Here is a 17,893-nt window from a genome sequence, read left to right as displayed (position 1 = left end):
ATGTATCCAGCACAATAATATTCCATTACCATTCACGTACCAAAATTTGTTTAGCCATTCCCCAACCGATGGGCACTGACTTTGTTTCCCATTCTTAGCTATCACCAAAAGTGCCACTATATTTTGCAGTATATGGGAACTTTTTTCCTTATGAATGGATTTTGTGGGGTATAAGCTCAGCAATGGAAATTATAGAATAGAAATTTTAGTAATCTTATTTGCATAATTCCAAATTGCTTTCCAAAATGGTTATAGCATTCCACAGTCCCACCACTAACATATTAGTGTGCCTATCTTTTCACACCCCTTCCAATGGTGGCTATGGCCATGTTTTGTCATTTTTGTCAATTTGCAGGGTATGAGGTGAACTCTGTTATTTGTTTTGATTGCATTTCTATTATTAGTGATTTGGAGCATTTTTACCATTTACCTATTGGGGAATGGCTGTTAATTTTATATGCATTTATTACTGTTTATTATCTTGGATACCAAACTCTTTAAAGAAATTTGATAGAAAGATTACTGCCCCTCACCCCACTTGACCTTTTTTCTTCTTATCTTAGATAGGTTAATATTGTCTGTGGCAGGTTGGATATGTCTATTGTCAGTTTCAAGTGATCAAAGTTATCCATTTTATAATTGCCTTTATTATTTGTTTAATTAAAAATATATCTCCCCATAGCCATGAAAGGTATATGATCCTTTTCTAATATTTTTATAGTGTGATCTTTAATATTAAGGTAACACATGCACTTAAAATCTGCTGTGGAGTATGGTGTAAGATGTTGGCCCAAGCATAATTTCTGCCAGACTACTTTCCAATTTTTAAACATACAAGGAGTTTTTCCCTTTTCCACTTTATCAAACACTAGCTTAATGAGGTCTAATTGTTTTTGAATCTCTGCTCTAGTTTGATCCACTGACCTCTCTATTCTTTAACCAATACCAGATGGTTTTTGATGACTGCTGTTTTATACTATAGTTTGAGATCTGGAAGTATTATTTCTCTTTATCCTTATTTCTTTTCATCATTCCCTTGATATTGTAGATGTTTTGTTTTTCCAATTGCTTTTTATAGTGTTAAAAATGTAAATTAACACTGAATATTTCTCCAGTGATTCAGATTATTCTTTATTTCTTTAAGGAGACTTTTGTAATCACATATACCCAAGTCTTTTGTGTGCTTTGGGACACTGACTCCTAGAGATTTTATGCATTTTATGGTTATTTGAATGGGATTTCCCTTTCTTGTGTTTTGTTATTATGATACAGAAATGTTACTGATTTTGAGTATTAGTTTTGTAGCCTGCAATTTTGCTGAAGTCCAATATCATTAGCAAAAAGGTAAAGTTTTATCTTCTCTTTACCTATCTTTATTCATTGAATTTCCTTTTCTTGTCTTGTGGCTATTCCTAGCATTTCCAGAGCTACAGGAAATAATAGTGGGGAGAGTAAGCATTCTTCTTTAACTCCCATATTTATTAGGAAAGTTTCTAGTGTATTCCCACTATATATGTTGCTTTTTTTTTTTTTTTTTGGTTTTAGATAGATGGTATTATCTTTTTAAAAAGTTCTTATATGTAGGTTTGTTTTTTTTTTAGCATAAAAAAATATTATACTCTGTCAAAGGCTTTTTCCCCCATCTACTGAGATGATAATGTTGTTTGGCATGTTTTGTTTTATGTTGATAATTTTCTTGATGTTGAACCATCCTTGCATCCCTGGTATAAATTCCACCTGATCATAGAACATAAACTACTCTATTCTGTTTGCTAAGATTTTCTTTACAATATTAGAGTCAATATTTGTTAATAATATCAGCCTATAGTTTTCTGTGTTTTATCTTTCCCAGGTTTAGATCATAGAACTATATTTGTCTTATAAAATGTAGGGTATTTCATTCCTTAATTTTTGAGAGTAATTTGTAATGTATAGATACTAATTGGTTTTTTTTTTGTTTGGTTTTTTTGTTTTTTTGGCGGGGCAATGGGGGTTAAGTGACTTGCCCAGGGTCACACAGCTAGTAATTGTCAAGTGTCTGAGGCCGGATTTGAACTCAGGTACTCCTGAATCCAGGGCTGGTGCTTATCCACTGCACCACCTAGCCGCCCCCGATACTAATTTTTTTTTAAAAAGTTTAACAGAATTTTCTTGTGAATCCATCTGGTCCAGGAGTTTACCCCCCCCCCCCCTTTGGTAGTTCCTTTACATATAGAAGCACTTCTTTTTCTGAGACTGAATTATTTAAGATTTCTTTGTGATTTTCTGATACTATGGGGTATTTTATATTTTTGAAGTTATTTCTCTATATCTTCAGTGTTCTCAGTTTTGTTAGCACAAAACTGGGCACAAAACATCCTGATTTTAATTTTTTCTGGTTACAGTGTGATTTTACCCAGCACATTTGCTATTTTACTGATTTGATTCTTTGCTTTCTTCTTTTTTAATCATATTAAGTTAAGAGTTTATAAATTTTATTAGTGCTCTTAGTTTTATCATTTCTAGTTATTTTTGTTTCCAATATATTTCTTTCCTAATGTTTAATATCTCATTTGGGGGTTTATTTTTGGTATGCTTATTGATTTTTCTAATTTTAAAATATGTATATTCATTAATCCTTTCTCCATTAAAAAAAATTATTGTAAGGGTATGTTCTTTTCCCTAAGGACTGACTGTTTTAGCTGCACCCCCAAAATTATGGTATGTTGTTTCATCATTAACATTTTTAAATATATTGTTTCTTTTAAAAATGATTTTTTATTTTATTTAAATATTGTTTCTATAATTTATTCTTAGACCCACCCATTGTTTAAGACTTCATTGTTGAGGGCAGCTAGGTTGAGCAGTGGATAAAGCACCTGCCCTATATTCAGGAGGATCTGAGTTCAAATCTAGCCTCAGACACTTGACACTAGCTGTGTGACCCTGGGCAAGTCACTTAACCCTCATGACCCACAAAAACAAAAACAAAACAACAAAACAAAAAACAACAACAACCAAAAAAAGACTTCATTGTTAAGTCTCCATCTGGGTTTGTATTTTTTGTTTATGATCTGTAAAAGAAATCTTATTTGTTGTTTTACATTTGTTTGTAATATCTCTGTGTCCTAATGATTGGTCAATTTTTGTCACACTTCTACATGGTGCTGAGAAATATTCTTTTGTTGTCCCATTTAGAAGGTATCATGTCTTTTAACTCTAGTCTTTCTAGCAATTTGTTTGGTTCTACATTTCCCTTTTTCTTTATTTGTCTAAAGTTATCCAAAACTCAAGAGGATATTGAAACCTCCTGTCACTATTGAGCTACCCTCTCTATTTCCTTGAAGCTCAGATGTTGGGTTTTTTTTTTTCATTTTATTGGATAGTTTAATCTATTCACATTAAGTGTTATAACTGTCAGGTTTATATTTTCTTCTGCCTCTAAAACTGGATTTTTCAAGCTGTGTTTTCCTCTCTTCTGTTGTAAACACAGTATTGCATCCCTTCAGTTACTTTATTTTATTTTAATTTTTTTGTGAGGCAATTGGGGTTGTGACTTGCACAGCTAGTAAGTGTCAAGTCTTTGAGGTCAGACTCGATCTCAGGTCCTCCTGAGGCAGGTGCTCTATCCACTGAGCCACCTAGCTGTCCCATAACCTTTTTTTTTTTTTTTTTAGTGAGGCAATTGGGGTTAAGTGACTTGCCCAGGGTCACACAGCTAGTAAGTGTTAAGTGTCTGAGGCCGGATTTGAACTCAGGTACTCCTGACTCCAGGGCCGGTGCTCTATCCACTGTGCCACCTAGCTGCCCCCCCCTCCTTTTTTTAAAGGTCATCCTGGTCCAAACGCTCTCTTCTTCTCACATCTGATCTCCTTTTCTCATTTGTTACTACTTTCTCTTTAGGGTTTTATTTATCAATTCATCTTTCCTGCTTTTATCTGGAAACATAATCCTCTTTCCCCTTTTCAATAGATTGCTTCTTTCTTCTCTTGCCCTATTAATTTCTTAAATTTCATTTTTTATATCCTGTCCCAAAAAGGATTTCTTTCATTGTCTTCATTATCTGTCTTCACTTTGTTTATTCTAGACCCTCATTTCCAGATTCATGACCACTGTAATAATATGGTTTCTCTCTTCTCTGCAGTCTTCATACAATCAAAGCTTCCAAGGAATCCATTCTAGGCTTTCCCTGCCACTGCCTTACCCCATGGATTCTCCTTTTCCACTGTGCCTCACTCTCATAACAATTCCAATTACTGTAGGTGTCAAGACACTACCCTATGGTAGGACCCCTCTTCACCACTGATCTTGTTGCAAAAATGTTCGCTGTGTCCACAGTCTCTTATTCCTCCAGGTGCCAGTTGCCCTCAAAGGTTCCAACTGTCCCCTTCCCAGAACAAGTAAGACTTTTCAAGTATCAAACGTCCCAGGCCTCATCCAGTGAAAGGTGAAACCCCCTCACACCTCCAAAGTAAAGCTTCTTTCTTTTCCCTGCCTTTTCCCTTCTCTTACTGAGATAAAAAAGTAACTTTCTCATTGACAGCCCTTAATCTGACCTTGGCCCATCACTCACTCCTTTTTAATCCACTGTTCCCCTCCCAACTCATGTTCTAATGTAGTCCTACAAAAGAAGCACTCACATACAGGCATAGAATCACCAGGTTCCCTCCATAATACCCATATGTGCCTCTTAACTGTTTTCTCTACCAGATTTCCACCTTTACCCCTCTCTCCTTGTGTACATTTAGGAAGAAGATAGTTGCTGGTCTTTTTGTCACTCTGTTGTTGTCCTTGTCTGATATATTTATTCACTCCTCCTGCCTTTCTGTTGTTTAGGAAATTCAAGAAGCAAATTGTATCTTCAGTTGGGGTTTTCTTTCTAAAAATGTTTCAAAAGCCTTTTTATTACCAAACATCCATCTTTTTTCATGTATGGTTAAGTTTAGATTTGTAGAATATGTCATCCTGGGGAGATATTTTAAGTTCCACTCCAATCTGTAACACATTATTCTATTCCCTTTTCCTCTTTCCAGTGGGTATAGAATAGTCTAGCATTATCTGACTATCTTTTCCATTGCAATTGAAGGGTTTTCTCCTGGTCACTTGCAGAATTTGGTTCTGAATTAAATTGCTAATTTTAACCACTATATCTTCAACTTTTCATCCTTTATTTTTTTTTTCCTGAAGGTGATCTGAATTCTTCCAATTGGAATTTCATTTTCTATGTTCAGAAGTTCTGGACAGTTCTCTTCTACTATTTCCTATATTATAGGGTTAAAGTTTTTATTTTTCTGTCCTGTTGTGTTTTCTGGGAGAATTATAATTCCTAGATTATCTAGGTTATCATGCTGTCTTTGAGATCAGTATGTTTTGCTTGCATAGTGAGCATATTTTCTTTTAATCTTATTGTTTTTTGGTTCTCTTTTTCTAAGTTGTCCTTTACTTCTATGTATTGCATTGCCATTCTTTTGTCCTTTTTTTTTTTTTAACATTGTTTCTTTGGTGGAGCTTGCCACTGCATATTCACATTTTTCTGTTCTACTTATTATTTTTAAATTTTTTTTTTTAGTGGGGCAATGAGGGTTAAGTGACTTGCCCAGGGTCACACAGCTAGTAAGCATCAAGTGTCCGAGGCCGGATTTGAACTCAGGGCCTCCTGAATCCAGGGCTGGTGCTTTATCCCTTTGTGGTTTCCTTGGAGGCTGAATCTTAAAAGAATCTCAGCCTCCTTTATACTGGGCAATTCATAGTTCACCAGCCTATGTCTCTGTCCCAACTATCTTTTTAGTGGTTAGAATTGAACCCAGCTAGATGCTATACTTTCCTTAGGCTTGGTGGAATGCTGCACATGTAGTGTCCTGTACTGGTGATGTGTTTTATTCTTTCTGATCCTCAGTTCTCTGGCACCAGCAGCTCAGAGCTTTGTAGTACTAGTGTTTCTGGGTTGTAGCCCTGGCAGGTTTTTATGTTCGGTAATGACTGGAATGATGCCACCTGCGGGAGACTTACTGTAGGAAAGCTCCGCCATGAGGAGAAAGCGCCTGAGGGCAAGACATGTGGCTTTTCTTTGGCATCAGGAAGTGACATTTGCTTGTGGGAGGAAGAGGGGGCAAGGCTGGTGCTCTCTCTCTTTCACCAGGACTCTTGTGGAGAGCAGAACAGGAGAACTGTAGCTCCCTGAGATAGATAGATGAATCTAGGCCTTTCTCTCTCTCTCTTCACCAAATTCTTATTCTCCTTAATAAATGCCTAAAAGTCTAAACTCTTGCTAAGGCTTATAATTTATTGGCGACCACTCATTAGATATTTTAGAGGGACTAGCTAGAATTTTAGCCCCTTACATTTCAAAAGACCAAGCTAGCTGTCAGAGGCCTGAGCAAACTTTTGTAGCAAGCAAAACCCACCTTGTAAGTGACTGGAAAGGAGAAGGGGAAGAGTGGGATGTAAATTGTATCCTTGGGTCTTCTTGTCAGTAATTCAGGAGGTAGGTGAGGGATACTGTGTGAACATCAGTTGTGGTTTTTTTTTTTAATTTTTGTTTTTTTGTGGGGCAATGAGGGTTTAAGTGACTTGCCCAGGGTCACCCAGCTAGTAAGGGTCAAGAGTCTGAGGCCGTATTTTAACTCAGGTCCTCCTGAATCCAGGGCCGGTGCTTTATCCACTGTGCCGCCTAGCTGCCATAGTCGTTTTTGTTTTGTTTTTTAAACTTTATTTTGGATTCTGGGTGTCCAGGACCATGGAAATAGCTGAAGTTGCTTTATTTTTCTTGCATAATTTCTGTTTGGGAGAACTTTGAGAGATTGTGGGGATGGGAGTGTTTCATCAAGGAAACGTACCGTTTCTTGAGGAAACAAAGCGGGAACTGTAACGATTGGAATGACGCCACCTGCTGGAGACTTACTGTAGAAGAGTTCTGCCCATGAAGCGAAGGTCTTTGAGGGCAAGACCAGGAGTCTTTTCTTTGGTGTCAGGAAGTGACGCGGGCTAGTGGGAGGAGGAAGGAAGAGACTGGCGCTCAGTCTCACTCTCTTTCCTGAGGACTCTGGTGGAGAGCGGAGCTAGAAATGTGCTCTCCCTTTAATAGATAGGAATCTAGGCCTTTCTCTCTCTTTACTAAATTCTTATTCTCCTTAATAAATGCTTAAAAGTCTAACTCTTGCTAAAGCTTATAATTTATTGGCGACCACTCATTAGATATTTTAGACAGTTTACATAGAATTTTAACCCTTAACAGGAGAAAATGTTTAGTCCACCACCTTTTTCTCATGTAACCCAGAAGGATCCCACTACTAAGCAATTCTAATGAAAAACTCAAAGCTGAAATTGCAAAATGCAAATTTAGAGTAAAGAGAAACACAGAAAAGCAAATACATTTGACTGATTAGAAGGGATTATATAATGATGAATTATTTATATTCTAATGGGAAAGAAGTGTCCCCTCAGAACTCATCAAGGTTCACAGTGAAAGTTAAATAAGATAGGCAGAGTGCCTATGGGCAGTTTTGTTTTGAAGTTCTTAGGAGAATAATGAAATGAGAGGAAAAGAAAAATACATTTGGGAGGAAAAAGTAATTTATTATTATTAACTATATATCATAGGAGAACATGAGACAAAGACTACAAACATTGAGAATGAGGGAGGTGGGGGAAGAAATTTCATAAATCTCCCTTATATCTGACCCAACAAAAGAAATTTTAAAACATTCATACTTATAGTTAAAGAGTATGGTATAGAAATACATTCATCTCAACAGGGAAACAGAAGGGGTCAAGGAGAGGAGAAAATGTGATTAAGGAGAGAAGTCTAGGTGAAGGAATAGTCTTAAGCAAATCAAACATTGTGAAGGGAGATTATAAAGGAAAGAAGGAAGAAAGGAAACAAGAATTTCTTAAGCAACGACTATTGTACTCAATAAAAGGTTTTTGAAGAACTAATTAAAATTAGAGACGAGGGGGCAGCTAGGTGTCACAGTGGATAAAGCACCAGCCCTGGATTCAGGAGGACCTGAGTTCAAATCTGGCCTCAGACACTTGACACTTTCTAGCTGTGTGACCATGGGCAAGTCACTTAACCCTCATTGCCCCAGCCCCCCCACAAAATAATAAAAGAAAATAAAATTAGAGATGAAACCATTTAACCCTAAAGAATAGGTAAGTCAAAATACAAAACATAGAATCAACAACAACAACAAAAATTAATAAAATAACAATATACCAAAATTTATAAAGCACAGTCACAGGGGAAAAATTAATATTTCTAAATGACTTTAGCAACAAAAGGGGAAAACAGAAGATCAAAGAATTGGGCATAAAACAAACACATCAAAGTGGAAAATTTGAAAACCAAATGAAATTAACACTAAGGAAAGCAACAACAACAAAAAAACCTCCAACTAATTGAATACATAAGAGGAGCTATTTTTTGAAAAACAAAACAAACCAAAAAACAAAAAATCCCTAATAGCTAGTCCTAATAAAGAGAGAGAAGTAAATCAAACTATATCAAAGTGAAAAAGTAGAGAAAGAACTGATAGTATCTGAAAACAGATGGAAACATATTTAAAAATTTTTTTTTCTTTTCCTCTTTAACAATTCCTTAATCTGAAGTTTTGAGTTTTTTGACTGCTTGCTCTCACAAGTAGCTAATTTGGATATTTTTCCATGACTACTCATGCATAACTTATTTTGAATTGCTGAGTTCTTGTGGGTGGGGGGTGGGAAAGGAGGGAGGAAGAGAAATTGGAACACAAAGTCTTAAAAAAATTGATGTTAAAATTTTGTTTTTACATATATTTTGGAAAATAAAATTCTATTCAAATCAAAAAAAGTGAAAAAGTAGAATTATTCTCAATTGAAGAGGAAAAAAACCTAGTAAAACCTATTTTGTCTAATTATATACTAACACATAACTTAGAAAAAAGGATGAATATTTATAGATATGTAAAATGCTCAGGTTAAGAAAATTATTTTGATAACCCAATAAAAAAAAAGACAATGAGTAAGTCATAAGTTAATTTACAAAGGCGGCGGGGGGGTGGGGGTGGGGTGTGTGTGTGAACCAGTGGATTTAGAAGTGAATTCTAGCCAACATTCAAAGATTAATTTCAATATTACATGAACTCTGCAAAAATAGGAAAAGGATTCCTTGAAAGTCCTTCTATGATATAAATCTTGATAACAGGGAGAAAAAAAACAGAAATAAAACTATATTTCCATATTTTTAACAAAAAATGACACAAAATTATGAAATAAAATATTTGCAAAGAAGCAGTAATACATTAAAAAAGATTATACATTATGACTATGTTGGATTTATATCAGGAATGTCTGGTTCGGTGAATATAATGAAAACTATAAACATAATAGAACATATTAAAGGCAAAAATAGTATCAGTAGATGTAGAAAGAGGCTATGTCAAAATGCCAAAATGTGTTTCTGTTTAAAACACTAGAAAGCATAGAAACAAATGAATTTGTATGTATCTAAAACCAAGAGCCAAGCCATTAAATGTCATGAAAAAAAGTCTTGAGGCCTCTCCAAATATTAAGATAAGAGTAAAACAAGGATATCCATTATTATTAGAAATCCTAATTATGGCATAAAGGCAAGAACAAAAATTGAAGCAATAAACAATATCAAAGAGGAAGCAAAATCATCACTGTTTGCAGATGTTATTATGGTCTTTGTAGAGAACCCTCAGAAGTCAACTAACTCTTAATTGTGTTTTGTTTTGTTTTTTGCAGGGTAATGAGGGTTAAGTGACTTGCCCAGGGTCACACAGCTAGTAAGTGTCAAGTGTCTGAGGCCAAATTTGAACTCAGGTACGCCTGAATCCAGGGTCGGTGCTTTGCCACTGTGCCATCTAGCTGCCCCTTTGTTTGTTTTGTTGTTGTTGTTGTTGCTGTTGTTGTTTTCCAGGGCAATGAGGGTTAAGTGACTTGCCCAGGGTCACAAACAACTAACAATTAATTGAAACAACAAATTCAACAAAAAACAAATTCAACAAAGTTACAGGATAAGGATAAGTCCATGTAAATTATTAACAACCAGATGGTGCAGTGAATAGAATGCAGGGGCCTAGAGTCAGGAAGACTTCTCTTAAAGAGTTCAAATCTGGTCTCAGACACTTACTAGCTATGTAATTCTGGGCAAGTCACTTAACTGTTTGCCTCAGTTTCTTCATCTGTAAAATGAGTTAGTAAAGGAAATGGCAAACCAGTATTTTTGCCAAGAAAACCCAAAAAGGGTCATGAAGAGTCATACTTGACTGAAAAATGACTAAACAACAACAAAATATACTAGCAACAAAACCCAGCAGGAAGCTACGGAAAGAGAAATTCCATTCAAAATAACTAAAGAATTAATAAAAATATCTGATAGGTTACCTACCCAGAAACACACAGGAACTATATTTATACAAGTACAAAATACTCTTTGTAGAAATGAAAGTAGATATAAACAATTGTAGAAATATTGATTGCTCGTGGATAGCGCAGGCCAATGTAATAAAAGTGATAATACTATCTAAATTAACTTATTATCCAAGTGTCATACTAATTAAACTACCAGTTTATCTTATAGAGGAAAATAAAACATCAAAATTCCTTTGGAGTAAGAAAAAGTAAAGAATTTTCAAGGGAAATAATACAAAAAATAGTGGAAAAGAAAACAATAGCAGATCTTAATACAAGGGTTCACTGTAGCATTTTTTTTTTTTTTGGAGAAGCAATGGGGGTTAAATGACTTGCCCAGGGTCACACAGCTAGTAAGTGTTAAGTGTCTGAGGCCGGATTTGAACTCAGTTACTCCTGAGTACTTCCTGACTCCAGGGCTGGTGCTCTATCCACTGCGCCACCTAGCTGCCCCCTTCTCTTGTTAGTTTTTAACCATGAACTTTTTTTTTAAACTTTTGGTCCTTGTTGTCTCTTCTGTATCATAAAATTTAGTGATATGTTATATTCTGAAAATATAAAATGCAAATTGTACATACAAACATACATACAAAGAGAGAGTGCTAGATAGTTCCTTGTATCTTTCATGTACATACAACATATAGTGGACAGACAGCTGAGTTCAGGTTTTGCCTCTGATACATACTAGCTTGTTTGACCTTGGACAAGTCATTTATAGTCTCAGTGAAGTACTTTTTTTAAAACATTCTCTCAATTGATTCTCACAAACTCCCACTGGGATAAGAAGTATCACCTCCACTTTACCAAGCACCTCTTGGAACCTCAATTTTCTAAACACTAAAATGAAGTAGTTGGATTAAATAATTTCTAAGGTCCCTTCCAACTCCAATATTTAATGTTTCTAAGATTCTGTGACTTTACCATAGTAGGACTAATACAGGGAAAGGTGACCTACATTACTACATTAACAACTTATGCCATTCAATAAGGTAATGCTCACTTTACATAATGCTCTCAGGTATACTAAGTAGCAAACCTGGGACCCACACCTTCATCAACACATTTCAAGGGGTCTATGAATTTGAATGGGAAAAAAAAAATACGTCTTTATTTTCACTAACTGGTTGGTTGTTGTTCTCAGTTCTTGAAAAGGACCAAAATGACATCACTATGTTAGAGTCAATTCACAGGGCGTTCACCTGTGGCCTACCAGACCAATATGAGCTTGGAATGCTCTACCATAGGTTGGGTAGAGATAATCCATGTGAACATTTGGGTTGGATTCTTTAAATTTGTACATCACCCGTTTCTTTTGAGCTACTTCAATTTTGCTCAGAGAGCACAGCACCTTTTCTGATGAGGGCATGCCATGCTGAGTGGTCCTGTGCCAGTGTCTCTCATGTCATACAAGCTAGGATAAAGCACTGGCCCTAGAGTCAGGAACACTTGAGTTCAAATCTCACCGTAGATACTTTCTAGCTGTGTGGTTCTGGTCAAGTCAGTTAACTCCAGTTTTCACTAACTAATCTCTAGCTGAAACCAGCATTTCCTTCAACAAGACATCACCCAGAAAAGGGTTACATAGGCTTCATCAGAGTGCCAGAGGTGTCCATGAATCAAAAAAGCTTAAGAACCTTTACTCTAGCATTAGGTTTAATTTATTCTGGTCTCATCCACACATGCTTTTAAATCCATATAAAGAATATTTCAGCATGAATTTTGTTACTACATTTATATTTCATATAGTTAATGTGCCTATGACTAACAATAAACTCTATGAAAAATTAATCATATAAAGAATTTTATTATTCACATAGACATACCCATAATAACTTTAATTACTTTTAGCCTTACTTTCTTTGGACCAGCTGTGATCTACAATTGTACTTTTCTTTTCACTGGCACTTCTACTCAAGGGCATTTTCTACAGCTATATTTGGCAATGGCAAGACAAGGCAAGGGTGGGGATGTCCATGATCTAAAAATGCATATTCCACTGTGAAACACAAAACCTTGGACAATATACAGTCACGTTCTCTAAGGCTAGAAAGGAGGAAAAATACCTAAAGATTCTTTTTTATTATCTATTTCCCAACCAGCTGTGCTTTTCTGGACTCCATCATGGTCCAACTGGGTACCTTCCCTTTCTCCTCTTCCCTTTTCAGCTTCCTTTTGTGTTAATTTCCCCCAAAAGATTTTAAGATGCTTGAGGGAAGGGAGTATCTTTTGCTTTCCTTTGTAGTTCTAGTGCTTAGCACAGTGCCAGGCACAGAGTAGGAGCTTTTTGTTGATTGACTGACTAGAATAAAACCAAACTTTGGTAGAGATTTGGCTACAGCAAAGTGAACATTTGGTACTTGGCCTCCTTATATTTTTGGTACCATAGGTGTTTATTTGCTTAGTAATCAATTCCTGGGCACAGACTTCACACAATGCATCAAGGTAAAATGAATGATCATCCTGTGGAAATAGGATCAATTGCTATTACTAACACTTGAGCAACAAACATATTTTGGCACATAATGCCAAATATTTGCACCAGTTTCATGAAGTTGGTACAGCTTCTTAAGACCATCTTTTGACTTTCTCCTTAATGAAGCCTCAGGGGAGTTTCCCAGAACTTCTGTGTATCTGCAGCCCACTATGTTTAAGGCAACCTGTGCTCTTCCATTGGTTATAAAACCACAATTTTGCTCCATATGGAGCCAGCTGGAGACTTTAAATGTATGTTGTTTATTAATTACATTTCTCTTCAGGTCCATGAATAAAGACAATAGTCTAACAGGGAACAAAGAGGTAGACGTCTCCATTCTCTCTCTCTCTCTCTCTCTCTCTCTCTCTCTCTCTCTTTTTGGTGGGGCAATGTGGGTTAAGTGACTTGCCCAGGGTCACAAAGCTAGTAAGTGTCAAGTGTCTGAGGCTGGATTTGACCTCAGGTCCTCCTGACTCCAGGGCCAGTGCTTTATCCACTATTTCACCTAGCTGCCCCTACATCTCCATTTTCACAGAAAGCAAACACTCTACAGCCAGACATAACATCCTGGGGTTCTGTAGTTTGTAGTTTGCACTCCAGCGCAGTATCTAATACTCCTATATTTGAGGTATACTATATTTGAAAAACATACATTTGCTTTCCAGAAGCCACCAAGACAGATTTATGTATTGAGTTACTAAAAATGCCTATAGTAATAAGTAAAGAATAACAATACTTTGTATCCTCCTTCCTTTATGTACATACTAGACATAGTATAGGTATGGATGAATGAATGAAAACACTGCAATGGTGGTTTTTAGACTTCTAAAAATTTTAAATAATGAAGAATAGATTATTTCTTGTACAGTTAAATTTTTAGAATCTGTAGTAATGACTCAGATTGTACAATGTTATTAAAACACAAATCAACACTAGGAAGTAAACTTTGAAAACACGAACAGCAATACTCTGTAACCTAGATTCCATGATTTTTGGCAATATATATCAAAACAACTGGAAATTATGATTCAAGGAGCCAAACCAATAAGGAAAATATGGAAATAAAATGAAATTTAGCACTTAAGAATAAAGGTAAACTTAAGATAATTTTCTTAAGGGTAGATAAAGTCTCTTCAGTATTTTTTTTTAATTTCTCCTATAAGATCCACCTTACTGCTATGCACACAGTAGATCCTTGACACATATTGACTGACCTAACTTGAAAATATTCTGAAATATTCTAATATGAACAGGAAAGGAATTGAATAAATATGTCACATTTATTTATTTAATGGCATGGACATTAAAAACATCTCATTAGAGATTCTTCTTTCAAACTGTCTAAGCATGGCGGAATCAAAATGAAAACTCTTCCCCTATTATTTTTGAAATTTGCGTACTTACCAGCTTTTTACACTTAGTTTTAGGGTGCACTGATAATATTTTACAACTAGGTTTAGAAATTAGAATAAATAACAATGCAAAAAACAGATAGCAACTAGAACTGTTATCTGAAAGTATGCATCTTTCTAATGAAAGTTACATATGATCCTCAGTACCATCTATATATTAAACTTACCCTTGTAAGGCTTTATGAATTTGTTGGCACTTCTTTCTTAATACCTGAAAAATATCTAATGAGAGGAAGAAAAAGAAAAGAAAACCAAAACCTTATGTTATTTTATTTGGGTAAAAAAAATTATTAGAGTTCTCCAAATATGAAATGACTGCTTCAAGACATACTAGATTTCCCTTCAATGGCAATCTTCAAGTAAAAGCCAGTTAATAGCTTGTCAGATATCACATAGCAGGGATGTTTTGGAGTACTAAATGTTTTGGAGTACTAAAATTGACCTTTATACAATAAAGTGTTGATATTAAGATGATTACTGGAAGCTAACATGCATTTTTGGCTTTTTTTTTTTTGTGTGAGGCAATTGGGGTTAAGCGACTTGCCCAGGGTCACACAGCTAGTAAGTGTCAAGTGTCTGAGGCCAGATTTGAACTCAGGTACTCCTGACTCCAGGGCCAGTGCTCTATCCACTGCGCCACCTAGCTGCCCTGCATTTTTGGCTTATTAAGAAAAAAAAAAAAGAAAAAAGCACATAAGGACGCGAAAGGCTCTAAACTACTAACGGCAGCAAATGAAGTCCTCCCTGCATTTAGTGAACAATAACAAATATAGGTGGGTTACTCGAAATAAAGGTCCAGACTATTCACCTCCTTCTCATTCAGTTATACAAACTTTGAGCACAACCTGAAGTTTAAAGGCAGGACTGGTTTTGCTGTACTGGATTGGTTTTTCAGGTGAACCTAGATAAGAGGGTTAGGAATAAATGTCTAGCTTTGCAAGAACTTATTCCCAGACTTCAAAAGAACCTGAATCAGGCAAACAAGTAGAAATGAAAGTAACTTTTATGTTCTGTTTCTGAGATGACTCACTTAAAGAAAATTTAACCTTCAGTATTTGGTTAGAAAATATAAAAATCAATATTTTTTAAACTAATATACACAAACACACACAGTTTTGTTTATTTCCCTGAATTAAGAGCAATATTGAAATTTAGGATAAGAAGTGGCAGCAGGTAAGAAACTTTTAAAAATTTCATTTGTGGGAGCAGCTAGGTGGCACAGTGGATAGAGCACCAGCCCTGGATTCAGGAGGACCTGAGTTCAAATCTGGCCTCAGACACTTAACACTTACTAGCTGTGTGACCCTGGGCAAATCACTTAACCCCAATTGCCTCAACCTCCCCCCCCCCAAATTTCATTTGTGCACATTTTGAAAAGGGATCATTATAGTTAATAGTCAAACTCCTGTTTCTTAGCTTATTTCCTGGTAAATCATTTATTATTTCATAACTGAAAGGGTTAAAATTAAAACTCAGTACTTTCAGGAAAATTGACTAAAGTAAAGAATAATTTCTAGTAAAAATGAAAAATTCATTCAGTGAATGAATTAAAAAGTATATAGAGGGGGCAGCTAGGTGGCACAGTGGATACAGCACTGGCCCTGGATTCAGGAGGAACTGAGTTCAAATCCGGCCTCAGACACTTGACACTTACTATCTGTGTGACCCTGGGCAAGTCACTTAAACCCCAAAGCCCCACAAAAAAAACTTCCAAAAAACAAACAAACAAAAAGTATATAGAAAAGTAATTCTTTGAAATGCGTTTTGTTTAAGTATTTGAGCATTTAATTTAAAAATTGTAAAACATTCTTGGGAATAGAAAAAAAAACAGGAGAAAAAAGTATTTTATCTGGAAGAATTTCATTCCAGAAGCCTTGGGAGAATGACAGAAAATATGTCCTAATATGAAATAAAATGGAAGTTAAAAAAAAAAAAGATCCTAAGATCATGCCCAAGAACTGGTACGGACAGAGATATATAAATATGGGACAAGAGAAACATTTTTTTACAGATGATTGGTTAATTGTCTTGTTTCAAATACTTTGCTGATAAAAAAAACCTGCTAAACAAAAAATTGGGCTCAGAATGAAACTTTAAATATCATTGGTACAAGGAATTCTGAGGTAAGGAAATTCCCTGCACCAATACAGGTTAATACAGGTTATCTTCTCTGTAATTTATAGTCTCAAGAGTCTATAGTACTATAGTTCAGTACTATAGTACTGAAAGGTTAGGTGATTTGCCTACTGTCACACAGCCAGTGAGTGTACAGATATATTTGTTTCAAGGCTCATTATCCACTAATTTATAAATGAGGTAAAAACATGAAAACACTACCAATTTAGATAGGTCCTATCAATGCTGAGTCTTCTTATGAGAATAATATAAGATGTCCAAATACGTTTTGAAACACTATGGACTTTTTGGTATGTCAAAAAATAATTTGATGTTTCTTACTCTGAGAGTGAAGGGGAAAAATGAGAGGGAAAATATTTTATATAGCTAAACCAACCAAAAAGCATTAGTTAAGCTGACTTTTCAGAAAAGTATGAACAATGTAGCCTTCACATAGGACTGAAACATCTGAACAAAAAATTGTTATTTCTTTCTCCTGTTTTCCTCTTTTCCCCATACAAATCAAGAAGGAAGATTAAGCTACTGTGCAGGGAGGCAGCTGTAGGAATGTGAGAAAGAAATACTAAAGCAAATACACAAAAACAGAAATCTAACAGAGATTTCTTCCTTGGGATAAATTTTAAGCACTTGGGTTTATGATATGAAGCCAAATTTTCGGAAAAAATGTAGGTGATGTTTTCTATGAGGAATTCTAAAAGATCAAACCAGTAATTTAATGCTGAAGAACTCTGATCTTTTACTGAAATCTTCCAGAAAAAACAAATACCTGGATTCTCTTCCATGATATTGAGGGCCTCAATAGCAGCTGCAGCTAATAAGGGAGGTAAAGAGGCTGAAAAGCAATATCCTTGACCAGAAAGTCGCTGTGAAGAAATAAAACCAAAAGAAAGAGAAATAAATTCTTTCATACCACCACTTTATTCTCTCTTAAAACTCAGCCATAATCCCATTGTCCTCTATTCATATTAATGTATTAAACAACAAGCCTTTTTAAACAGCTCTGGATTATGCCATGCTTGGGGAACCTGAAAATTAGACACTATTGCTTACTTTAAAACTACTAAATTATGCTTTATGAAGATTTTTGCTCTAATTTCCTGTAATACCATAGAATCATATCAGTTGGGAGAGAACTAGGAGGATTCAGCCAGAAACCCTTCTCCATTCTTTTTTTTTTTTTTTTTGTGAGGCAACTGGGATTAAGTGACTTGCCTAGGGTCACACAGCTAGTAATTGTTAAGATCCTCCTGAATCCAGGGCCGGTGCTCTATCCACTGTGCCACCTAGCTGCCCCCTCCATTCTTTTTTCAACAAGTGGTCACCCACTTGTTGGGTGATACAGTGATGTGGAATTAATGATTTCCCAATACCATTCCATTTTTGGACAGTTCCAAATAGTAGAAAGTTTTTCTTTGTATCAATCCAAAATTGTCCTCTCAACAACTTTTATCTATTGCCACTAATTCTGCTTTGAAAGCCC

At 35.6% G+C, this 17,893-nt stretch overlaps 1 protein-coding gene across 2 annotated transcripts in view; it reads right to left on the bottom strand.

Annotated features, from left to right (window-relative positions):
• The window catches only part of SPTLC1 (serine palmitoyltransferase long chain base subunit 1), a 101,761-nt gene that overhangs the window by 13,552 nt on the left and 70,316 nt on the right, over positions 1–17,893 (bottom strand). For both annotated transcript variants that reach the window (XM_043975923.1, XM_043975924.1), the window contains 2 exons: positions 17,180–17,276; positions 14,445–14,499 (listed from right to left, as the gene is read on the bottom strand). In XM_043975923.1, the coding sequence (XP_043831858.1) occupies positions 14,445–14,499; positions 17,180–17,276 (152 nt within the window). The remainder of the gene's footprint in view (positions 1–14,444; positions 14,500–17,179; positions 17,277–17,893) is intronic.

This window comes from Dromiciops gliroides, chromosome 1 (genome assembly GCF_019393635.1).
Source record: "Dromiciops gliroides isolate mDroGli1 chromosome 1, mDroGli1.pri, whole genome shotgun sequence".
NCBI classification, from domain to species: domain Eukaryota; kingdom Metazoa; phylum Chordata; class Mammalia; order Microbiotheria; family Microbiotheriidae; genus Dromiciops; species Dromiciops gliroides.
The sequence above is the reverse complement of the archived record's forward strand: the minus strand, read 5'-3'. Positions and strand labels throughout refer to the sequence as shown.